Source organism: Erythrolamprus reginae, chromosome 3, assembly GCF_031021105.1.
Source record: "Erythrolamprus reginae isolate rEryReg1 chromosome 3, rEryReg1.hap1, whole genome shotgun sequence".
Taxonomy (NCBI): domain Eukaryota; kingdom Metazoa; phylum Chordata; class Lepidosauria; order Squamata; family Dipsadidae; genus Erythrolamprus; species Erythrolamprus reginae.
This window is the reverse complement of record NC_091952.1, coordinates 41,586,696-41,612,916: the sequence shown is the minus strand read 5'-3', so window position 1 is coordinate 41,612,916 and position 26,221 is coordinate 41,586,696. Positions and strand designations below refer to the sequence as shown.

Below are 26,221 nucleotides of genomic sequence, written 5' to 3'. Positions count from 1 at the left end.
AGAAGGTGAGGTGAGGGGAATCAAAAAAATCCAAAACTTTAAAGGCTATTTTTTTAAAAAAGAGGGATTCTAAGGCGGCGAGTAGCACACGCCTCCCATCATCATCATCATTATTATTAATTAGATTTGTATGCCACCCCTCTCTGAAAACCTGGCACGAGACTGCCTCCCATACACTGCACCAGAGAGAGATACCCAGGCAGGCAAGAAGGGGGAACCACCTGCTCCTTTGACCGAAAGGCGGCTGCTGCTGCTACTTGCTTCCTCTTCCTTCCCATACTGAAGGGCTCCCTTCTCCTCTCGCTTGCTCGCTATGTATTCCGCACCTTTCCTTCACTGTGGTGACTCCTTGGTTTGGCTGAAGCCGAGTTGATCCGTCCAGGGCAAAGCACCTCCTTTTGCCTTTCCATGCCCAGACACTCTGGGAGGCAACCTCACGCCGAGTGTATGGGAGGCAGCATGAGAGAGTCACCACAGCAAAGTGGTTTATTCCTTCTCCAAGCGCCCAGAGAAAGGAAAACTACCGAAAGGCTCCTCTGGCAGCCCAGAAAAGCCCAAGATGGCTGGGATTAAAGGGGGAATGGCAGGAAACTGGCCGGGCCTTTGTGCCACTCTCAAATTTCCTGGGAATTTTTTCTGGGCTTGGGTTCTTAAGTAGAAAATGGTTCTTGAGAAGAAGCAAAACAATCTTGAACACCTGGTTCTTATCTAGAAAAGTTCTTTAGTAGAGGTACCACTGTATTCACAACTTCTGGAGGCAAGCTGTTTCACTGATTAATTGTTCTAACTGTCAGGAAATTTTTCCCTAGTTCTAAGTTACTTCTCTCCTTGTTTAGTTTCTACCCATTGCTTCTTGTTCTACCCTCAGGTGCTTTGGAGAATATTTAACTCCCTCTTCTTTGTGGCAACCCCTGAAATACTGGAACACTGCTATCATGTCTCTCCTGGTCCTTCTTTTCATTAAGCTAGACTTAGCTTTCTAATCCTAGAAATAAAAAACTTTGAAACAATCCCATTTAATTAGTGTTTTTGGCATCATGAAAATAGATTGGAAGATTGAATTTTAAAGGTCTTTATATAATACAATTGTAGATCCTTCATTTTCCCTGCTATCATATGTATTCCTTTTTTTAATTATCAGGAAGATAAGGAAAATATAATTGAGTATATACTAATGAGGAATAATCTGTCAACTTTTATATTGCTTGTTTTTTTCAGCAAAGCCCTAAATAAAGAATATGAAGAATATGTACTCACAAGGGGTGATTTTGATGAAAGAATTTTCTTGGGAGCAGATGCAGAAGAAGAAATTGGAACACCTCAAAAATGTTGTGCAGCTACACCATGTGGGAATATAAGAGTTCATGTTGAATGTCATCTTCAACAACATTTTGAGGTTATTTAAGTTCTGTGCATTTGATATAGTATTAAAAAATAACTGGGATGGAATATTTTTAGCCTAGTCATTAATCAACTCTGATATGGCAAGCGGTTATAAAACTTGAAAAAAGGAGTTGTTTCTGTGGTGCTCTCAGATCAACCCCTGGAAATATTCACCTGTTTTTAGTGCAGATAAATGAATATTGCCAAATACGTGGAATGTAGGTTGAACTTACTGCAAAACTAAACGTAATTGATTTTCAGAAATCAGGAAGTATATTGGAAGAGGATATGTAGGTGGTGTATAGACTGAAAATGATTAAGGTTTATTTTCATCATGATGGATTGAGGCTTACCATACTAGCTGAAACAAATAATTTTACATGTCATACATAATTCATTATGCTTATTATTGAGAGATTTGGAGGTGGGAGTGTTTGTGTGATATTATTCTCTAGCCATTTCAGAATATCTGAAACTCAATGGTTTTTTGGCATAAAAGACCTGCCATAGGAAAGTCTTAGAATGAATCAGTTCTGATTTCTGAAATTCTGTTTGTAATTGTTGAAATTTATGTAGCGGTGTTGGTCTACCCAGTTGGCCAAAACAATTTAAACAAATTTAATTTGACTTTTCAGAAAAGATCCTTTGCACCCTCAACCCCTTTAACTGGCAGGAGTTACTTGAAAGAGAAGGAATCAGTAATTACACCAGTTGCTTCTGCAACACAGAGTGTGAGCCGGTTACAAAGTATTGTGGCAGGGTTGAAAAATGAACCAAGTGAACAACTTATAGCTATTTTTGAGTAAGTTGTATTGCATTTGCTTTATGTTGCTCATATCTCTAACTTCTGTCTTTCATTTTTCTGATATCATTTTATATTTTATTTGATAAACAACCACGCTATGTTTCCTGAATTGTAACCTCATGTTACAAGGCAAATTAAGCATCTACTTGTTAAAATGATCATGAGAGACTTGTTTGTAAAGTTATTATTTTTTTAAAAATAGTTTGAAATAGTTTGAAATGCATGTTAATGTTTTGTTTTAAACAAAATACTATTTGCTAATCATATCTAAAGTATATCTTTTTATATTCCACTATAGATCATGTATACTGAATCCTATGGAGAATATTCTGAAAAGAGTGAAAAAGATAGGTGATATTTTCCGTCAGAATTATACTCTGTCCGTCAATGATCAACTGGTTTGCCATTTAGGTAAGAATATGGGGGGGGGGAGTATATTGCAAAGCCAAAGTTATTAAAAAATATTTCTCTCTGGTCACAGAGATATACATTGAGTTAATTAACAGTTAATTTAATTTAATTAATTTAATTTATTAGATTTTTACACCACCCCTCTCTGAAGACTCGGGGCGGTTCACAACAACAACAATAAATACAGTAGACAATAATACAAATCCAAATAATACAAGTAGAATTAAAACTCCTTAATATTAAAAACAATCAATGCAAAACAGTCATACCATTCTCAAGTGCTATAGTCAGAAGAGAGGGGGGAGTTAATCCCCCCATGCCTGGTGGCATAGGTGAGTCTTTAACATCTTGCGGAAGACGGGGAGGGCGGGGGCAATTCAATTGGGGAGTTGATTCCAGAGGGCTGGGGCCGCCACAGAGAAGGCTCTTTCCCTAGGTCCCGCCAGACGACATTGTTTAGTCGACGGGACCTGGAGAAGGCCGACTCTGTGAGACCTAATTGGCCGCTGGGATTCGTGTGGCAGAAGGTGGTCCCGTAAGTATTCTGGTCCGATGCCAAGTAGGGCTTTATAGGTCATTACCAACACTTTAAATTGTGACCGGAAACTGATCGGCAGCCAATCCAAGCCGCGGAGTGTTGATGAAACATGGGCGTACCTAGGGAGGCCCATGGTAGCTTGTGCGGCTGTATTCTGCACGATCTGAAGTTTCTGAACACTCTTCAAAGGTAGCCCCCGGCTTACAGCAACGATAAAAACAATATATAATGACAAATCTAATAGTTAAACTCTAAAATAACAATAATACAGTGGTACCTCGAGATACGAGTTTAATTCGTTCCGGACCTGGGCTCTTAAGTCGAGCAGCTCTTATCTCGAACGACTTTTCCCCATAGGAATTAATGTAAATAATTTTAATTGGTTCCAGCCCTCAAAAAACTCACAAAGTTAGTCTAAATTATGCAGAAAGACATGTTTTTAATGAAGAAATGTACATGTACATATAAATGAATAATGAAGTTTCTTTCACTTAACTTGTAAACTTTCTTAAACTTTTAAATTTACATATGTTCAACTTCTCTGCCACCCAATCCTGTAGGACAGAGGTCCCCAACCCTTTTTGCACCAGGGACCGGCTTTAAGCGATCAAGAGAGGAATGGGTGAATGAATGGACGTAGGGTGGGAAGGAAGGAAGGAAAGAGGGAAGGGACAGGAACAGAGGAAGGAAGCAAGGAAACTTATGAAAGGGGAGAGTAAGAGAGGAATGAGTGAAGGGAGGGAGGGAGGGAGGGAAGAAGGTGGGAAGGAGAAAGAAAAGAAGAAATAGAAGGGAAGGTAAAAGAGAGAAAGAAAAAGAGCAAGAAAGAAAGCTGCAAGCACCCCCCCGAGCCCCCTTGTATCTCGAATTTGGGCTTGTAAGTAGAACAAAAATATCTCTTCCCTCCCAGCTCTTATCTCGAGTTGCTCTTAAGTAGAGCAGCTCTTATGTCGGGGTTCCACTGTACATTTTTAAAAGTCTAAAAACAAGGAACCCCAATATATAAAAAACATACATACAGTCATATCATACACAGAAAACTACATAGGCAGGGGGAGGTGTTTCAGTTCCCCCACGCTTGACGACAGAGGTGGGTTTTAAGGAGTTTACAAAAGGCAAGGAGGCTGGGGGCAGTTCTAATCTCTGGAGGGAGCTGATTCCAGAGGGTCGGAGCTGCCACAGAGAAGGCTCTTCCTCTGGGTCCCGCCAACCGACATTGTTTAGTTGACGGGACCCGGAGGAGACCAACTCTGTGGGACCTAACCGGTCGCTGGGATTCATGCGGCAGAAGGCGGTCTCGTAGATACCCTGGTCTGGTGCCATGAAGGGCTTTATAGGTGATGACCAACACTTTGAATTGTGACCGGAAACTGATCGGCAACCAGTGCAGACTGCGGAGTGTTGGAGTAACAGGCATATTTAGGAAAGCCCATGATTGCTCTTGCAGCTGCATTCTGCACGATCTGAAGTTTCCGAACACTTTTCAAAGGTAGCCCCATGTAGAGAGCGTTACAGTAGTCGAACCTCGAGGTGATGAGTGACTGTGAGCAGTGACTCCCGGTCCAAATAGGGCCGCAAGTGGTACACCAAGCGAACATGGGCAAACGCCCCCCTTGCCACAGCTGAAAGATGTTTCACTAATGTGAGCTGTGGATCGAGGAGGACGCCCAAGTTGCGGACCCTCTCCGAGGGGGTCAATAATCCCCCCCCCCCAGGGTGATGGACGGACAGATGGAATTGTCCTTGGGAGGCAAAACCCACAGCCACTCCGTCTTGTCTGGGTTGAGTTTGAGTCTGTTGACACCCATCCAGGCCCCAACAGCCTCCAGACACCGGCACATCACTTCCACTGCTTCGTTGACTGGGGTATGGGACATGGGGTATGGGGTAATTAAAAGTTAACTGCATAGAACTTAGGAAATTATATGTTGTTGGTCCCTTTTTTGATGAAAGGGACAGATACTACCATAAATTATAGATTCTATAATTGCTTTGTATCATATAATATCAACCTTGTTAACTCTCAAGTCTTCTCTCCACCATATATATAATATGGATTGTGATAAATGTGTGTCTGTCCATCCATCCATCTATATATAATATGAATATGAATGTATGAGTATTATATAGTAAGTAATAACAAATTTAGCATATATTTATCCATGGCTTTGATACTGGATGTTTAAAATATTAAATATCTTCTGTATTTACAGGTCTATATTCATATACTCAAATATAAATGCTAAAGTAGTGGAATTTGTTGTTTGATAATTCTGCATACAACTGCCTCTTTAAGATATGAAGCCTTTAATGCTTTCTTGATCAATATAAAGTAACATACTATTTTATAGAAAAATTGCAGATAAACTGGACAAGCTTTAAAGTATTAGACTTTTTATTTATGTGTGTATTTATTATTAATAATTAAACATCAGTACTGTATTTGACTTAATTTTCAGATTTTGCACTTCACCGATTAAAATTAGCAGAAATTTTGTATTATAAAAGTTTGGAAACTATAATGATACAAGAAAAACGAAGGCTGCCTGGCAAAGACATGTCTGTAAGTTGAGAACTATGGCAAAAAATACAATTAAATACAGTACTTTCATAATTCGCTGCTATAATTGTTTTCTCATTCTGAAAATAGAATTAGGCTTAAATTTATACATGGTTCTTTGACGGAGCACATATTGAGAAGAGCTCATAAATAGGTTTTAGCGTTTCTGATTAAAATGTTTGGGAAGAACTGGAGACATTAACCTTGTCAATTTTTTGAGAAGCAACAATTCTGTAATTGAATCAAAGATAATCAATATAAAGTAGCTTGAGCACACCAGTCTTTGCTTATATTACTTTTCCTCCGGTTCATTTTGTCCGTTAGATAGCGGTCCCCAATCTTTCCAGCTTGTAGGCACGGCATATGAGTGGGGGGGATAGGAGGTGTAGTGTGAGTGGGTGAGCAAGTGCACATAGCTCTATTGCTTCAAGTGGCATGGGCCCTCTACTTGCACAAATGGAGTTTTGCATACGAGCGGTGGGCCCTTGTGTGGCACAAGAAGTTCCACTCGCATGAGTGGAGGGCATTTGTGCTTGTGTTCAAAGCTCACGTGAGTGGAGCTTCACGCATGCACATTTGCCTACCGTTCAAAGAAATGCAGGCATGCAGCTTTATATGGGTATGCTTGCCTATCACTTCTGCAGTTTCAAACAGGCTGGCGACCGGTAGCGAGATGTGGCCTGGGGGATTGTGGACCCCCGCTTTGGAAGATAGTGTGTTTTAGGATGAAAAGTTAATTTAAATATATTCCATTTGTACAACATTTCTAGGAAGGAAGTACTCTGGACAAAGTTAATCTGTAATAAGGAGGCTTCATTTTGTATATGTACAATGCATGATTCCCTCAATGCATGATACTGGTAGTCTTCGGCTTATGACAATTCATTTATGACCATCCCGCTCCAAGTCTCTGGAGAGGGACGGCATACAAATCTAATAAATTAAATTAAATTTAGTGACCATTTGATGTTACTACAGCACTGAAAAAAATGATTTTTCACACGATTGTTGCAGTATGCCCATATATCATGTGATCAAAATTCGATTGCTTGACAACTTGACATGTATTTATGAGAATTGCGCTATCCATGGGTCATGTGATCACCATTTGTAACTTCCCCAGGTGTTTTACGGTTAACAAAGTCAACAGGGAAAGCCAGATTCACTCAACAACTGCATGATTTACTTAACAATGGCTGTGATTTGCTTAACAACCATAGCAAAAAAAGGGGCACAGCTCATTTAACAACTTGCTTAACAATGGAAATTTTAGATTAAGTTGTCCTACGTTGTACCTCGTTCTATATGAAGGCTCCAGGGTCCATCAAAAATGTTTAATTCCATTTTGGCACTTCTCACATCTTCTGGTATTTTTAACATGTTTCTAAGAAATTGATGTCTTGATATTCTATTAATCATTCAACAAATGATTAATAGAATATCATTAATAACTGATACCTAACTGGTACCTATTGTTCTTTGCTTATTGCTTAGCCTGGGCTGCTTCACTGCAGTATAAATAATTATTGTGATGGGTTGTAACATTTCATCAGTTGGGGCTCGTCATGCTCAGAAAATTGATTATCATGGTTACTGTATAATGTTAGTAATTCCCATAAAATCTGACCTCAGATAATTCCAAAGAATCCATTTGGTATTCCAAATATTTTTAAGAATTTAAAAATAAATGATAATTTTTGTATGATTGTAAGTTTCAAATATTTTCTTCTTTCTAGACCATTTTAGAACAAGATATTTTCCATTGCTCTTTGCTTGCATGTTGTTTTGAAATAGTGCTGTTTGCATATCGTTCACCAAGAACTTTTCCCTGGATCATTGATATTCTTAATGTCAAGCCATTCTATTTCTACAAGGTAAGCACAGGAAAAGCTTAAGGTATGCAAGGAAGTGGTTTTATATAAGGTGTTTTAAAAACTATTCTGAGAAAAATAAATATTTTAAACAATTGTTTGTTGTGAAAAATCACAAATGCTTAAATTTGTAAAATGAAACACGCATGAAGTATTTTGTGCTCCTACATTGGGGTAGATAAAATTTGGATTTGTATTGTGTATGTGTGTGACCAAATTACTTTTTGCACTCAAGGTGATTGAAGTATTGATACGTTCAGAAGAAGGACTCTCAAGAGATATGGTAAAACACCTCAACAGCATTGAGGAACAGATACTTGAAAATCTAGCCTGGAGAGAAGACTCTGTACTTTGGGATGCCCTTCAAGCCTCGGAAGATGAGGTTCCTCGCTGTGAAGAAGTATGCTGTTCAGCAAACAGTTCATATTTAACACAGAAAAATTATTCTGATACGTATATCATTTTGTTTGAAACGCTGGACATACTGTCTGACTAAAACTTGTTAAGCTCAATTTCTTATTAAAAACATGAGTTATAACAGAATTGTTAAACAATATGATTTTTTAATCTTTTGAAATTGTTACTTTGTATTCTCCAGGTAATATTTCCAAGTAATTTTGAAACAGGAAATGGAGGGAAAGGATTAGGATATCTTCCTATGATGCCAGCATCTCCTATCATGCATCCCAGAGTAAAAGAAGTTCGGACAAATCATGAGGGCAGTCATAAACGAGGTAAGTTGAATTATTTTATATCTAAAAGAATATCTACTTAGATACAGTGTTAGAATTAAATCTAATTAAAATTCAAATGAACATTTCTATCCAGTTGTCTACTGTGACATACCAAGGCTGTCCACCTGTGTGCAGGCAAATATTTCAAATACTGTTGAAGATAGTGAGGAGGCTAGCTGCAAGTATAGATGTGGGCCGATGCTGTTGATGCTTCAATCCTCTATTTCAGTACAACTGTGACATGGAAAGCATTATACCTTTAAGTCAGTTTTGATTCCTGGCAATTGTCCCCTGCAAATTTGCAATATTTGGCAGCATTTTTCAAAAGTGACTTACTAGTTCCTTCTTCCTAAGGCTGAGAGAAGTCCCTGACCTAAGGTTTGTGCCCAAGAGAAGGCTAGAACTCAATTCCTAGTTTCTAATTGATATCTTAACCACTATATCAAACTGTCTATCAGTGACATCTCAAATATAGTATGCTTTTGCACATATATTGCCTCCCTTGCCCAGTCCTTGCAAGAAACTCAGATTTTTTAAAACAATCAAATCTATACTTTCACAGATCCCAACAAGTACACGCTCAAGATTAAAGGTGCCTTCACATGCTGTTCTTCTAATATGATTATAGGCCCTGGTTTGTTAGTAGTGCCCCTCTAGATGGGACAAACTTGTTTTAAAAGAATTAATGGCCACAATGCGATATCAGGACTCATAATAATGATGAAGTAATACCTGAACATTTCAACTTTTCAAGACCTTCTATGGCAGACCTTAAAGATACTGTTTTGGAAAAAATGAGACTTTAATAAGCACAATTGAAAGGTTTGCTGGACTCATATACATCAGAAAAGTTTAAGCAAGCTCAGAAAGCCTCCACAAACACAATGGATTTTAACATGTTACAACTATTAATTGATAAGATACTTGATAAGATACATATGTAGCCTGCATCAGTATATCCCCTGCAGCTCCCTCCTCTCCATCCCATATTAAATCCTACATCAGTCTAGTTACGCCATGATCTGATGAAATAAACTGCATCTCATGAAAGCTTATCCTGTTCAATAAAATGTGTTTGAGAAAGTGCAACCAAATTGAAATGACAATAACTGGTAGCAGGAAATGGATTCTAAAGCAATATGAAAGGAGGCTGAGTGATAGTCGTGATAGTCGGGAGGGGAATTCTAAATGAGTGAATTGTCAAAGAACAGATCCTTCAGATAATATTGTCTCTTCATTCCTTATTTTACACAATCTGAGTGTACTATACAGTGGTACCTTGTGATACGAACCCTCCGTGATACGAACATTTCGAGATACGAACCTGGGGTTCGGAAATTTTTTGCCTCTTCTTTTTTTCGACTTACGAACCCACCGCATATCGCAAAATGGCGCTCTGCTGGGCGTCGCTGCCCGGCTGTCACCTTTTGAAACAGCTGGGGGGCTTCTCGGCTTTCTCCTGAACCTGAACATTTGCCGAATTTTTCAGGTTCGGGTTTGGGAGGTCGCCAAGAAGCGCCGCCGCCCATCTGTCACCTTCTGAAACAGCCGGGGGGCTTCTCGGCGTTCTCCCGAACGCTGAACCCAGAAGTTCGGCAAAAGTTCAGGTTTGGGTTCCGGAGGCTGCCGAGAAGCACCCGGCTGTTTTTGCAATCGGCAGCAGCATTTTTGGCCAATCTGGAGGCTGAAACGGAGGTGGGGAATCCCAATAGGGAATTCCATGGGTGGAGCTTTGACGTCACGAAGACGTCCTTTCTGGAAGCCACGTTTCAGTCGAAAAGTTCGGGTTCGGGAGAATGCCGAGAAGCCCCCCGGCTGTTTTAAAAGGTGACAGCCGGGCGGCAGCACCTGGCAAAGCGCCATTTGGTGATTTTTTCCCCCCGCCTTACGAACCTCCTTCTGGAACCAATTAGGTTCGCAAGACGAGGTATTACTGTATTTTCTAGTAAATTCCTTGATTTGTGGAGAACTGAAAAATTCAGTTAAATATAAATGTGACTACTTATATAAACTCAAAAAATATTCCAGTGGAATATAGTATTATAATTTATTGTAAAATGAAAACTAATTTTATTATTATAAGATTATAGAAGTATTATTTGGCCTTCGGTGTTCCACTTTTGAACATTGTCTAATTTTTAATGGTTCCAAATGCAAAATGTTTTTGTCCCTCTGATTTACTGCATTTTGAAGTAATGCTTTTGTCTTATTTTAGATTTGCAGCTATTGTCTCCAATCTCCATTCATGATCGTTACAATTCTCCTATGGCAGGAAGTGCTAAAAGAAGGCTTTTTGGGGATGAAAGCCCTCCCACAAAATCTGTAGAAAAAAAACATGCTGAAGAAATGAAGCTGACAACAGACAACCATATGTCTGTTTCACCTGATGAAACTGCTCAAAGTATGGCACAAGTAACAAGTCTTGTAGTAACAAGACAGAAAGTAACAATCCCATTACATGGTAGGTATGAAATAATGCAATTTTTGTTAGAATTTTTAATGTTGGATGGTAATAGTAGTGAACATTTTTGGAGTGAAATAATTCTCTTAAACAAGTGATATAGATATGAAAAAGAGCAAATTGTTCAATTTAGTGTTACTTTTTTTACAAGTTGGGAGGAAAGCTACTTGAAATAATTTAGCTTCTTATCACTGGGCAGTCCCTGCTGAAAATGTTGGAAATAAAATATGAATTCACTTGGGTAGCAAAAAGACTTTAGTTACTTCTAGGTATAATCTTTGCAGGAATGCATTGCTTTGGAGACATCTATGGGGAAATAGTTAAGGGCTGGCCAATTCTTTTTTGACTCGGTATTATGTTGTTTCATAGCAATAGCTGGAGACAAATATGCATTAATGTAAATACAAAATACAGTGTTTATTGAGGCAACAATGAAAAAATTTGGTAGGCCCACGAATCACCTATTCCTAAATTATATTAGTCTGTTGAAAAAATTAAGGTTGTATTAAGATTCTTGAATACAGCTCACCTATATGGAACCCGCACTTGCATATTGGACATTAATACAATTGAGAGTGTCCAGAAATATTTCACAAGAGTCCTCCACTCCTCTACTCATAGCATAATACCTTATTCCACCAGACTTGAAATTTTGGGCTTAAATAGCTTAGAGCAATGTCGCCTTTGATCTGTTCTAAATGCAGTTCATAAAATCATCTGCCACAATGTCCTACCCGTCAGTGAATATTTCAGCTTCAACCATAACAATACAAAAGCACACACTAGATTCAAACTCAATGTAAACTGCTCGAAACTCAATTGCAGAAAATATAACTTCAGCAACAGAGTGATCAATGCCTGGAATGACTCTGTGGTTTCTTCCCCAAACCCCAAAAACTTTAACCTTAGACTATCTACAGTCGACTTCACCCCATTCCTAAGAGGTCTGTAAGGGGTGTGCGTAAGCGCACCATTGTGCCTACCATCCCTGTCTTACTGTTATATTGTCCAAAGTTATATTTACATACTTTGCTTTTGTTTATGTTTACACAATACCTGCTACCTATGTTTTGACAAAGTAAAAAATAAATAAATAAATAAAATAAAAGATGTAGTCTTCTGTATTGACTTACTATGCATTTTCAGAATGTTTATTCTAGTCTAAGAAAAGATATTATAAACAGATTAATAACTTTTGTGTGTATCTTAGGTGATACAAATGAGACAGGAAGGATCACATTGATACCTATTGCAGATAACGGATCTGAAGACTCTAAAGTGGACAGCTATGGAGAAGTCCCACTCAGTGCTGATGCTTTAATGACTGTTTGTCCAAGTCAGCCTCCCCCAAGTGAACCCTTTCATTCAGGAGGAAATAAGCCAAAGAAAACTGGATCTCTACCACTTTTTTTCAGAAAGGTAAAATGTATTTGTAAATACCGTATTTTTCGGTGTATAAGACGCACCTAGATCTTAGAGGAGGAAAACAAGGAAAAAAGTATTCTGAACCAAATGGTGTAGTCTTATATTGTTTAATAAAATACCAGTGTAGCAGAATACTTTTTAAACCCATGTACACTTTTTACAAACTTCAAACTTGACAGTTTCAAGACTTCAACTCCCAGACTTCAACTCCCAGAATTCCTCCACCAATCATGCTAGCTCAGGAGTGGAAGTTGAAGTCCACAAGCCTTAAACTTGCCAGGTTTGAAGACCCTTGCACCCCAACCCCCAACTCAGTTGTCTTCAAACTTGACAGCTTTAAGATTAGTGGACTTCAACTCTCAGAATTCCTCCTCTAGTCATGTTAGATAGGGTAATTAGAAGGCAAAAACAGCCCCATTTTTGTGGAAAATTTTGCAAAAAAACCCCAGGTGAAAAACAGCCTGCTTTTTGCAAAAACAGAGGCATTTTTGCCATTCCCCAGTCCCCAAGAGCTGTATGCAGGGTCCCCAGGCCCCACACCCATGTTTGCAAAAAAAACCAAGTGAAAAACGGCCTGTTTTTTGCAAAAAGGGAGGCATTTTTGCCATTCCCCAGCATCCAGGAGCTCTCTGCTGGTGGCGGGGCGGGGCTTTGGGACAGTAACCAGCAAGCTCGATAAGTCTGCAGAGGAGAAAGCCAGTCAACCTATCTGCTGCCATCAACTGTCAATGCCAAAAACTAATGACTTGAATTTATTACCTTGTGTTGGACACTTGTTATTAACTATGATGATAAGATTGGACTTTTGGCAGTCGGGCTGAATTTCTATGATTTCATTGCTGTGTTTTCAGCACATCTCATTATAAATGTACAGTGACTTTGTTTTTGAGGTTTCATTGGGGATTAATTACTGATAATTAACTGGGCCGGACAGAACAAAATCTAACGTGAAATGAGGACTATTCTGCCTATAATAGATAATCTCTAGAAAATAAAAATGCGATAATCCAATATTTTTTTATAATCACAATGAGATGAACTCAAATATAAATCCACAGTAGAATATAACTTGTCAAAAAGAACATTGATTGTAAAATAAAAAGACATTTGGAAAAATACTTTTGTGCAGATCTTACATGTTGATGTTAGAATCTTATAAACCAAAACTGAATTTAAGTGCATGTCTGAATTTAAACTCTTTAAGAAAAGGAAAATACATGCAGCACCAATGTAGTAGAACAATTTGAATGTCAGAACTATGTGAAACACCTCTCTGCAGAATGTTTATGGATAGAAACCTAAAATATTTATGTATTTCGAATATTCTTTCCCTGGTTAAAATTTTCAAACTGATGCTGAAATTTGAATAAGAGAAATATTCTACTGGAATCCAAGATAATTCCAAAATTTTCATATAGTTTTCATATAAATAATAAAGAAGTTAATTTTCTAAAAACTCTTTAAAAACTGCTCTAATAGAGTTGCTTGTGGAATCAATTTAGGATTAATTCTAAGTAGCACTCATCACTTGATCTGAAATAGATTACATTGACTACAGTGTGTTCAGATATAACATATGCATAACAGAACATTGCTGAGGAAGTGAAACATAGTAGGTCCATTGAACTTTAGAATAGGAAACTTCAAACTATTTGAGACTTATTTAAAACAATAATCATGGGCCTTCATCTACAAACAAATTGAAAGTCAGGAAACATATAACAAAATAACAGAGTTGGAAGGGACATTGGAAGTGATCTAATTCAAAGTTCTTAAGCAAAACCCTATACCATTTTAGATAAATGATTGTCCAATCTTAAAAAATCTCCAGTATTGGAATACTCATAACTTCTGGAGGCAAGTCTTTCTCATGATTGTTCTCATTTAACATCACGTTCAGTGATATTTAATATCACTGATGATGACATGATTAACAAATAAAAGCAAGAAAACTATTAAAATGACCTTGGAAAAATAGGAGGGAAAAAATATAGGCTTGCATCCTCAAAGAGTAGAAAAAAATGAAAATGGTAAGGAAACAAGAAGCAAACACCTGAATGCACAGCGATCTGCTTGGCTAATACCTGATTTGGCTTAATTGGTAAGAAATATGAAAAAAAATTGATGAAAATTGACATCATTTGGTAATGATAAGACCTAGTAGTCATGCCATATTTCTCTGGTATCTTTAGGAGTAATCAGATAGTTGCTATTTATATAAAGTTTCTAAAAGCTCGACAACAATTCCTATTTAAAGGCTCCTGAGTTTTAGATTTCAAGATTTAAAAATATTTACTATTTCCAAATTTGTGTGGCTTGTATAGCAAAACATGCCTTTATCTTATTTATTCAAATAAAGACATGGGCAAAGGAGGCACTTGTCCAGATATTTTGCCATGTTATACATAGTTAACCAGCCATTTGCGTGTATCTGGCCAACATTTCAAGAAATCTGCATAGTGATTAGTGGCTAGGGACAGTGGCTAAAGAAGGGGGGCAATGAGCTGTTGAAAATTCTTCCTTATGATTTTTTTGTTTTAGTTTTGTTTCAGTATTTTATTTTTTCTAGAAAAAATAAATATATCAGAGGTGTCAAAATCTCACCGTCAAGTGATGTATCCTGACTTTTCCCCCCTTCGCTAAACTGGGGATGGACATGGCTGCACATGACACATCCAGCCACAAGTTTGACAGTCCTGTTCTATGCTATCAATTTGAACAATGTCAAGCAACTATTATGTATATATAAAATCCCATTTAAAGAGTCTTGGGATCCTGTCATTATTCAAAGCATTCCTGAAAATAATTTTCACCATTGTAACCATAAATTTGCAAAAATTGTAAATTACAATCATTATACCACTACCCATTTTCCAGAAGTGATTCAAATTCCTGAAAACAAACAAACAAAAACTTAGTGTGGCCTTTCCTCTTAGGTATACAATTTGGCAAGTGTTCGATTACGTGATTTATGCTCAAAACTGGATGTTTCTAATGATTTACGAGGGAAGATATGGACTTGTTTTGAATTCACTTTGGTCCACTGTACAGATCTAATGAAAGATAGACACTTGGATCAGCTTCTTCTCTGTAGCATTTATATCATGGCAAAGGTAAGCGATCCCTCAAAATATAATTTTTTTAATATTCTGGAATGAACTTTGTAATACCTTATTTTAATGAATTGCAAGGAAAAATTCTTAAAATGTTTTTTATATTCTAGGTTCTTTGTTTCCAGGTACTCTAAATAAATGTTTTCCTTTAGCCAGCTAAGCAGGATACAGCTGCAATAGGTAATAGGCTATTTTTCATTAAAACAGCACAGATGGGTCACATGCAAAAAAGAGAGTTATACTTCGAAAATAAATTGGAAAAGGTACTTCAAAGTAGGACCACGTAGCTCCTGTGTACAACTCTTTAAAGCAATAATATATTTTCTGAAGATAATGTAGCAACTGCAGTGTGTAGTTGTGTGATCCCTAAAGAAGACGCTGCTTTAGAGTTATATGTGGGTTCTTACAAGCTCTGAAATATTTTTCTTTTTTTTTTCCTGAAGTACTGCATAGCATCATTATGGAGAGGTTTGATTAGATGCTATTGCATTTTATACATAATTAGTCCCTTTCCAGAACATACTTTTATCTACAAGTACATGTTAAATAAAATTGCTACTACTGCCACTAGTAGCTTGATTGATTTGATTTATTGGATTTGTATGCCGCCCCTCTCCCGAGACTCGGGATGGCTAACAACAATAATAGAACAGTATACACAATAATCCAATAGTAAAAACAATTAAAAACCCATTAAAGTAAAAACCAAACATACATTCACACATACCATGCATAAAATTGTAAAGGCCTAGGGGGAAAGAGTATCTCAGTTCCCCCATGCCTGACGGCAGAGGTGGGTTTTAAGTAGCTTACGAAAGGCAAGGAGGGTGGGGGCAATTCTAATCTCTGGGGGGAGTTGGTTCCAGAGGGCCGGGGCTGCCACAGAGAAGGCTCTCCCCCTGGGTCCCGCCAAGCGGCATTGTTTAATTGACGGGACCCGGAGAAGACCCACTCTGTGGGACCTAACTGGTCGCTGGGATTCGTGTAGCAGAAGGCGGTCCCTGAGATAATCTGGTCCGGTGCCATGAAGGGCTTTATAGGTCATAACCAACACTTTGAATTGTGACCGGAAACTGATCGGCAACCAATGCAGACTGCGGAGTGTTGGTGTGACATGGGCATATTTAGGGAAGCCCATGATTGCTCTCGCAGCTACATTCTGCACGATCTGAAGTTTCCGAACACTTTTCAAAGGTAGCCCCATGTAGAGAGCATTACAGTAGTCGAGCCTCGAGGTGATGAGGGCATGAGTGACTGTGAGCAGTGACTCCCGGTCCAAATAGGGTCGCAACTGGTGCACCAGGCGAACCTGGGCGAACGCCCCCCTCGCCACAGCTGAAAGATGTTTCTCTAATGTGAGCTGTGGATCAAGGAGGACGCCCAAGTTGCGAACCCTCTCTGAGGGGGTCAATGATTCTCCCCCCAGGGTAATGGACAGACAGATGGAAATGTCCTTGGGAGGCAAGACCCACAGCAAGACCCACAGTGGAAGTGATGTGCCCGTGCCTGGGGGCTGTTGGGGCCTGGATGGGTGTCAACAGACTCAAACTCAACCCAGACAAGACGGAGTGGCTGTGGGTTTTCCACTGCTTCGTTGACTGGACATGGGGTGGAGATGTATAACTGGCTATCATCGGCATATTGATGATACCTCAACCCATGCCCTTGGATGATCTCACCCAGTGATTTCATGTAGATATTAAATAGTAGGGGGAAGAGGACCGACCCCTGAGGCACCCCACAAGGGAGAGACCTAGAGGTCGACCTCTGACCCCCCACTAACACCGACTGCGACCGACCGGAGAGGTAGGAGGAGAACCACTGCAAAACAGTGCCTCCCACTCCCAACCCCTCCAGCCGGCGCAGAAGGATACCATGGTCGATGGTATCGAAAGCCGCTGAGAGGTCAAGAAGCACCAGGACAGAGGACAAGCCTCTGTGCCCGGCCTGCCAGAGATCATCCATCAACGCGACCAAAGCAGGGGGATCAGATTTTGGTTATACAGCTGTTATATCAATCTCATTTCAGTTCATATCTGAAGTATTTGTGATTGATTGAAGCAATCCATAATATCCATCTCATTTGAGCTTTTTAAATTCCAAATTATGTGATTGGTGAAAAATGAATATGAAAATCAGGTAGTAGATTATGGGAAGAAAAAGCATTTTCTCTAATTTGTGAGAAACTAGGCTAGCAATTGCTAAGCAAACAAAACATAGAATTAGTTTAAATACTTCAAGATGTGTGAATCTGATATTTGAGATCAAAATTTTTAACAAGATTCAGAAATAATAGAGAATGGGTATTTTCTAGTTGTGGTCATATCCAAAGATTCTTCTTTAAAAATGTTGTAGAAAGCTATTTTCAGTTTATGTATAGGAGCCTTTTCTTTTTAATCAGTTACAACTGCTTCTTGGTCAGGTGTCTAAAGAAGAAAGAACTTGGCAGGACATAATGAAAAGTTACAGAAATCAGCCACAAGCTAACAGCTATGTAAGTATATTTCAGCACATTTATAAATATTTTGCTTTTATTATCTAAATACTATCTGCAGTTTTAAGAATAGTTCAAATCATGCTTCCTCAAATGATAAAATCTTGTCTTTGGTTCTCTAGGTATATAGAAGTGTCTTACTGAAAAAAGTAAAAGTTGATGAAATAGATGTAAAACATGAAAGCATGTCAAATGAAGGTAGTAATTATACTATTTTAAGCTAAAATGTATACTTGACAATAGGATTCTCTTGAATATGTAACATTTAGAATATATTGCCTGATTATTCAAAATTAGATGGAAACCATTTTATTCTTTTTAAGTATGTATATGTTTGAAAATACTGTTTTATTTAAATTATTTCCATATAATCATAAATTAAAACATTCTAACATATTTTAAAGGCTGTCTGTTACATAAAAGAGAGAATAGGAACAACCAGATGAATTCCATGTTACAATACAAATAAAAGATGTAGTTGAAAATTTAACATGTGGGCTTAACATTTGCACTGTGACCTCCATTTTCTGATCAAGTAAAGCATTTTATTTCATGATATACGCAGCAACTTGGATTTTATAGAAAACAGTCTCCGAAATAGAATTAAATGTATTTTAAGAAACGTGGTTTCAAAGTATGTTACTATTTCTTCAATATTTTTCCCAACATAAGAGTACTTACCCAGAAGGATGTCCATGTTCAGTAGTGTTTACTCTCAGTAGAAATTAATTCCTGATATGTTATTTAGCCAGGGTTTATTGCTAGCTTTTTTTTTTCATATGGCATATATACAGAAATATTTTGTGCTGGTATTGTTGCTAACAAAAGCATTCAACACATGACAATCATGTATGTACACTAGGTCAACCCATATTTATTGCAATAATTTAGACTGCAATCCTATGTATATGTATATAGGACTAATTTATATTCCCCTTGTGACTTGCTTCCAAATAAAGCATCTACCAGTGTTTGCTTTTATTAATTCTGCTGATTGGGAAAGTGTTGGAAAGAGGAAAGAGGAAAAAATAGCCTTTGTGGTAAAGACAATGTATTTTCTACTTCTCTTTTTTAAATTTAGAAGCTTATTGTATTTCTCTTTTCTTCTGTCTTCCTTTCAAAGGTGTCTGCGGGAAAATGAACAATTATAGTGATTTGGAAAAAGAAGAGAGGGGCGATCTTATTATATTTTACAATACTATTTATGTAAAAAAAGTGATAAACTTTGTATCGAAATATGTTTCCAACCATGATTATGTGGTATGTGAATCTCAAATTTCCAGATGGGTTCATACAGTTTGATTACAGGTTTTTTAACAATTATCTTAGAAACTAAGAAAGGTGGATTACCACTCTTACCACTCTAACAATATACACCCATTCAGGTTACAACTGAAAACCAGATTCCCAGTTTATATGATTAAGAAAAGCTGGCCATCTCAATAGTAATCTTCAGCTAGAGAGTATTCTCCTACAGAGGTTAATTTTTACCTTTACATTATTCTCCCCATCCTTTTCATTTTTGCATGTTTGAATCCTGTGAAAAATTTATTTAATAGAAATTATAAATTAATACCAGGTTGCATGTGATGTGAGCCAGAAATCAGTTAGTGCCAGGCTAGTGCACAGTTGAGGCTAGTACATGTGAAGTTAAAGCTAGTTCCTGCATGGTTACTGTTGAGGTTTTAGACACTAATATCTAGAAGAAAAGTTCTGTTCAAGAGAAACTTAAAAAAGAAGTTCATTTTGAACATACTACACCAGGATACAAGAGATAGATAGGCTGTTGATGTGGATTTATCTTTTAATGGTGTACAGTAATCATTGATAAACATATTACATTTATATTTTAAAATGCTAATTTCCTATTTCCATTAAGCTGGAACCAATTATCCTTATTTTCCATAGAAATATCACTTGTGAATTTGAATAATATGACAATTTTCTGGGATTCATTAACTGCATTAATTGACCTATTTAAACTTTTTATCCCGTAGTTTGTATATATTTAGAAAAGAAATTAGATGTGAAAAATGAAAAGAGAATCGAAAATAATTTGATTTAATGTTGAAAAGGATTCAGATAATTATTGATATTGTTGGAACGTTACCAGATTTATATACCGCATTTTTCAGTGTATAAGACACACCTTTTTATTTATTATTATTATTATTATTATTATTATTATTATTATTTAGATTTGTATGCCGCCCCTCTCTGAAGACCCTTACCTCAGAAAGCTGCGTCTTATACATCAAATGTTGGGTGGGGTCAGAAGCGTGGGCGGCTGTCCCCGAGGCCGCCTGGCAGTCCGGTGGCTGGAGCAGGAGGCTCGGGCCCAGGGATGAGTGGGGCGCATGGCAGCAGCTTTGGAGCAGCGGTGGCGGCTGTTCCCGAGTTGCCTGGCGGCTGGCGGCTTGACCCCGAGGATGAGTGGGGCACATGGCAGCAGCTTTGGGGCAGCAGCGGCTGTCCCCGAGCTGCCTAGCAGTTGGAGGCCGGCGGCTTGGCTCCAGGGACTAATGGGGTGCATGGCAGCAGCTTTGAAGCACGTGGCAGTAGCTTTGGAGAAGCGGGCAGGCGTCCCCTCAACACACCCAGCCGGCGGAGGAGCCCACGGGACGGCTTTGATCAGCCAGCGGGATGGGGCTCGGCTCTATCAGCCCCCACCCCAATCTCCCGCAAAGTTGCCTCAGCTAGGGAATTCCGCAGTTGGCGTCCTCTGCTTGGAGCGGTTTCGCTGACTGCTGTGCCCTCCCAAAGGCACCTCCAAAGGCGGGAGATTGGGGTGGGGGCTGATAGAGCCGAGCCCCGTCCCGCCGGATGATCAAAGCCACCCTGCGGGCTCCTCCACCAACTGGATGTGTTGAGGGGACGCACGCACGCTTCTCTGAAGCTGCCATGCGCCCCACTTGTCCTTGGGGCCAAGCTGCCCGCTCCAGCCACAGGACTGCTGGACAGCCTTGGGGACAGCCACCCGCTTCTCCGAAACTACTGCTATGCGGTACGAAGCTCCGAGGGGCAAGAAAGGGGGGGGGGAACGAAGGGTTGCAGATTGACGACCAGAGGCTGCCATAAGCCGCTGCACACACACTTCGCTGCCATCCCCACCCTGAACCGAAACCCGGGCGGCTTATGGCAGCCCCTGCTCATCGCTGTGGAGGAAGGACAAAGCAGATCCACATGAGAACGTAGCGCTGCCCGTTTGCCTCAGTCTCCAGTAGAAGCAGCGGCGAAAGCAGCAGCCTCCCGTCCTCACTATGTTGGAAGGAAACACTGTCAAGGCCGAAGAGGAAGTGGCAGCAGCAGCTACAGCCACTGTTGCTTCAAGGCCGGGGAAAAGAGTTGCAAGCGCCACGCTGCTCTCTTCGGAAGAAGAAAAGGCAACAGGTAGTGGATGGGGGGAGAATTGAGGGTCATTTGGGTGAAAGTTGCGCGGAGTGGCGGGCGACAAAGAAGTACCCCAGTCAGGTTTTCAGCTGGAGCTGGGAGAAGGGGATGAGGAGGAGCAGCCTTGGCCCTTTGGAGACACGGAGCCAGACCTTTATGAGCTGGCAATGCAGCTAGTCACTCTTGGAGGTGGATCCCGGCAGCGTAGGAACTCTGGGAGTTGAAATCTTAAAGCTGTCAAGTTTGAAGACTAGGGGTTAGGGGTGTAAGGGTCTTCAAATCTGGCAAGTTTAAGGCTTGTGGACTTCAGCTCCCATTTCTAAGCTAGCATGACTGGTGGAGGAATTCTGGGAGTTGGAGTTCACAAGTCTTGAAGATGTCAAGTTTGAAGACTCCTGGGTTAGGGTTTAGGGGTGTAAGGGTCTTCAAACCTGGCAAGTTTAAGGCTTGTGGACTTCAACTTCCATTTTTGAGCTAGCATGACTGGTAGAGGAATTCTGAGAAGTTGAAGTTCACAAGTCTTGAAGCTGTTAAGTTTGAAGTTTGTAAAAAGTATACATGGTTGTAAAAAGTATTCTGCTACACTGGTATTTTATTAAACAATATAATACTACACCATTTGGTTCAGAATACTTTTTTCCTTGTTTTCCTCCTCTAAAATCTATTTGCGTCTTATACACCGAAAAATACGGTAATTATTATCTTTAAAGCTATACAAGATTACAGTGATCCCTCGTTTTTCGCAGAGGATGCGCTCCAAGACCACCTGCAAAAAACGAATTTCTGCGAAGTAGAGGAAAGATATATTTTTACGTATTTAACGAGTATTTGGACTTTAGATTATTACTCACCATTATTACTGGTACTCACCTTTGAAGAAGATGCTTAATGATCCTGATATTTATTAACATAATTAGGTGATGATGTATGATGTCATGAGTGAGAAAAACCGTGGTGTACAAAAAAACCCTGTGAAGTATTTTTTATTTTTTTTGAAAAACTGGTATAGACTTTTCGCGAATGTCGGACCCGCGAAAGTCAAGGGAACACTGTAATATGAAATATAGAAGCAAAACCGACGGAAGATAAAAGTATAAAAGGTGCACATTTAAGGGACTTGTATATGGCATTTTGAATAAATGTATAAATATGTAATGTTTTGATGTGGTATACGTATGAATGCAAAGTTTGTGAAAAAATTAAAAAAAAGAAACCAACAAAAAACATCATTGTATAAGCCTTCATATATCCATCTACATATCTAAACCAGTTTGTTAAAGACAACTTTATTATACACAACTAGTACTATGGGAAAAGAAATCATGAAATATCAGTGTCTTCCCTGGATGCCAAAAGGAATAAAAACAATGATTTTAAAAGAGATACAATGAGTTAGCACACATTAATTCAAGTTATAATACACAAGTAATTAGGTGTAATCTTTTTTTCTCCCCAGGTGGAAGCCCCTCCGCTTTCCCCCTTCCCCAGCATTAAACAGCTACCAGTATCTCCTCGGCGAATTTCTCAGCAACATTCTCTTTATGTTTCACCGCACAAAAATGGTTCTTGCCTAACACCTAAGAGTGCACTATTATATAAATTTAATGGGAGCCCCTCTAAGGTAAGATATATTTTTCTAACAATTAGGACTCAAAAACATCATCCTTAAATGTTGACCTCAGTATAGTATTTTCTATAGAAACATAGAAACATAGAAGACTGACGGCAGAAAAAGACCCCATGGTCCATCTAGTCTGCCCTTTTACTATTTCCTGTATTTTATCTTACAATGGATATATGTTTATCCCAGGCATGTTTAAATTCGGTTACTGTGGATTTACCAACCACGTCTGCTGGAAGTTTGTTCCAAGGATCTACTACTCTACTACTACTATCCTTTTAGAGGATCCAGATAGCAATATAATTAAATATTAGACTGAAAATTTGAAAGTGACTCAACTGCCACCTCACTCTCAGTTCGTACTTTGATACCATGAGGTGACAGTCTACTAAGAACAATGGGGAAGGTGGATGGGAGGGGAACCTAGCTTTGGGGGGGAGTGAAAGTAGAAGGCTGTTTCAAGGTCACTCAGCCGGGAGAAGAAAGCAGCTGCATACCAACCTATGTTTGAAGTGATCATTCTCAAAACATTACTTGCACTATCGGGATGGTTGATGTGGGGGAGGCAGCTAAGAGAGGGGAAAGTTGAGCCTAAGAATTTTGGCATGCAATTGTAATGCACTGGCTTTTTAAGTAAAACAATACCTTTCTCAACAAACCAAGGATTGTTTCTATTTAGATATTTCAGTTGCAGCAAGTCTGACAGTGATAAAAATTAGGCTATTACAGTATATGAAAATATTAATTAAAATATACAAATGTAGTTTGAAAATTCCAAACCTAATAAAACATATTAAGCTTTTTGAACTGAAATTTAGTATTGTTTTTGATTATGATGTTTTCAATTTGACAGAGTTTGAAGGAAATTAACAATATGATTAAACAAGAACAGAGACCTAAGAAGAGAGGAATATCAATTGATAGTGACACAGAATCACCAGCTAAGAGACTTTGTCAGGAGAATGATGATGTTTTACTTAAACGTCTTCAAGATGTTGTCAGTGAAAGAGCAAACCATTAAATCAGCAAAGATGCTGTGAGCACCAAAGCTTTTTTATGATTTAATTCTCTCCTAAAGTTTTTATGTTTTGTAGGTAGACGGTTATCAATCAATGTATTAGAATTTTAAGGTGTTCCATTATCTAAACAAAATGTATGGCAGTTATGAATTTTAATTTTTATACTCTGAATTTGTCGTTATTTTAAGGGTTCTATCAGAGCCAAATTAAATAATGCATTTTAAGGTTATTGGAATAATTATGTGAAAGTAGGAGTTTGTGAGAAAATCTTGGTTTAAGATGGCTTTCTCAACATTTACAATGTCTATTATTTACTGGCATAGTAATTTGGGTTTATGGTTCACTTAAAAACATTTTTGGTATTTTTGTTTAAAAGAATATTAGGATCTATGCACTATTTTGATATAAAATACTTAATCATTAATACCAGTACAGTAAGATAAGGCATTGTAATTTGGAATGGAGCTATTTCCCCTGTTTGAAAGATTGGATAAATGCTTTGAATAAGCTATTCTGTAAAGCATGGGTCCCCACCCCTGGGCCATGGCCTGTTCGGAACTGAGCCCTGCAAGCAGTGAGGGAGCATGTGAGCAAGTGCAACTCCATTTGAGCAAGCTAAAGGTGCACGTGCCTGCCATTTGTGGAAGTGGAGTAGTACATACACACTCCCCCCCACTATCAGTGGTCTGCAGAGCCAGAAAGGTTGGGGACCACAACTGTAAAGCACTGAATTCTTAGCTCCCAATAGAATGGCAATCTTTGTTCATGATGAGGTGGAATAGGTTTTGAGGTAATTCATTTTAGTTTTGTTACTAGGACAAATGTGTGAAAATATACTTTCATTATAGGTATATTGTTTTTTTTAAAAAAAAAAATTAGTTTCCTAAAGTGATACTGAGCCCCGGTTGAATAAATGGATGCACTCCTTGTATATAGCATAGGCATCTATAGTGCAGAAGTAGTCCTCTTGATATGAGTAATATGCATTTATAATTAATATGGTTTCTCAAAGAGAGAACCTGTCTTCATGATACATTATATTTTATATAATGGTTATCTAAAATTCATGGCATCCCTCTCCTCCTTCAAGGGAAAGCATTGTCTAAACAGGTTATCTTCCTCTACTCTTAAAATGGAAAATATTTCTGCTGTAAAAAAGACTAAAAAGTACCATTTTGCTGTGTTTATCTTACTATTGGCTAGATTTAATAAATATTTTCCAGCATTTGTTGAGAAGTAGGGAAAAAACCCTATAAACCTAAAGATTTCTTTCTTCCTTCATCCCCAAAAAACTTAGCAAACCCTAGCAAAATGATTTCTTAAGAAAATACTGTTTCTATGCATTATCAAAACGTTTGCCAAGTCAAGGAAAATTATGGCTCAATATTATAAAGTACAGCAGCCTTCTTTAATGAACTACTTGGTAACTCTAACCACCTGCTAAGCAGCTGTAAATTGTAACATTCTTTTAAAATAATTTTTTCAACCTGAAAAGCTTATTTCCCTTTGTGTAGTATCTACACAAAATATAAGGCTTATCAAATTAAGTGTATGAATAAAATCAATATGAAATATAAGGTTTTAACTGTAGTATTCTATTTGGCTACTTTTTAAAAACAAGGCTGAATTTGTTTATAAAGTGAGAAATTCATTAGAAATATTTTATGATAATATAGAAAGATAGAAGTTCCATCATAAAGGATATTTTTAACTATTACAAGTAAGAACCGTAAAATATTTTATATTTCTAATTCATATATAGAAAGGTTTATATTTTGTTAAGATTGCTTTTATAACAGTTTAATCGGTTCTAAAAAGGATTTTTATATTTAGTTAGTATTCCATACTATAGTGCATTGAGAGCTATCATTTAATAAACCACTACAAACCAAATAATATGCTGAAAAATATTTTACAATACTGTAGACTTAAATATATTTATAAAAGGTCTTTTTCCTTTGGGGAGAAAAGTGTTTTCAAATGTCTTACTTTGCTCTCAGTGCTTTAAATACATTCAAGGCAGGAAAGGAACCTTGGAATCTTCAAATAAAGGCCTTCAGCCTTTTTTTAAAAAAAACTTCATTGCTGCTGAGAACTGATGCATGTAATAAAGGCAGCTAGGGATATAGGTCAGCAGACAGAAGCAGTCTCTGAGCAGTCATAGCTGCCTCCACTAAATCTTGAGGCTCCTAAGTGGCAGCACAAAGATAACAGAAATCCCTAACTTGAGTGCCATTTAGTGGCTGTCTGATTTTTATAGTCCTGTCCTAGTAGTACAGCTCCACTCCTAATAGGAGTATTCCAGTCTACCACTGATATAGAACCCCAGACATCAGAATAGGTGTACCCACTTCAAATATAGCCATGTTGAGGACTAATGTTTGGGTGGAGGCCCC

The 26,221-nt window shown here is 38.3% G+C and overlaps 1 protein-coding gene across 5 annotated transcripts in view; it reads left to right on the top strand.

The window, feature by feature from the left end:
• Positions 1-26,221, top strand: part of RBL1 (RB transcriptional corepressor like 1) — a 43,191-nt gene that overhangs the window by 16,668 nt on the left and 302 nt on the right. For 2 of the 5 annotated variants that reach the window (XM_070744891.1, XM_070744894.1), the window contains exons 8-22: positions 1,219-1,396; positions 2,019-2,185; positions 2,487-2,599; positions 5,597-5,700; positions 7,434-7,571; positions 7,804-7,968; positions 8,167-8,302; positions 10,518-10,763; positions 12,019-12,182; positions 15,125-15,301; positions 17,724-17,795; positions 17,918-17,993; positions 18,919-19,055; positions 22,642-22,806; positions 23,660-23,854. In XM_070744891.1, coding sequence (XP_070600992.1) covers positions 1,219-1,396; positions 2,019-2,185; positions 2,487-2,599; positions 5,597-5,700; positions 7,434-7,571; positions 7,804-7,968; positions 8,167-8,302; positions 10,518-10,763; positions 12,019-12,182; positions 15,125-15,301; positions 17,724-17,795; positions 17,918-17,993; positions 18,919-19,055; positions 22,642-22,806; positions 23,660-23,827 — 2,206 coding nt within the window. In that variant the 3' untranslated portion in view covers positions 23,828-23,854. Of the gene's footprint in view, positions 1-1,218; positions 1,397-2,018; positions 2,186-2,486; positions 2,600-5,596; positions 5,701-7,433; positions 7,572-7,803; positions 7,969-8,166; positions 8,303-10,517; positions 10,764-11,973; positions 12,183-15,124; positions 15,302-17,723; positions 17,796-17,917; positions 17,994-18,918; positions 19,056-22,641; positions 22,807-23,659; positions 23,855-26,221 lie in introns of those variants that run through there. The other 3 variants (XM_070744889.1, XM_070744893.1, XM_070744890.1) reach the window with 2 other exon arrangements.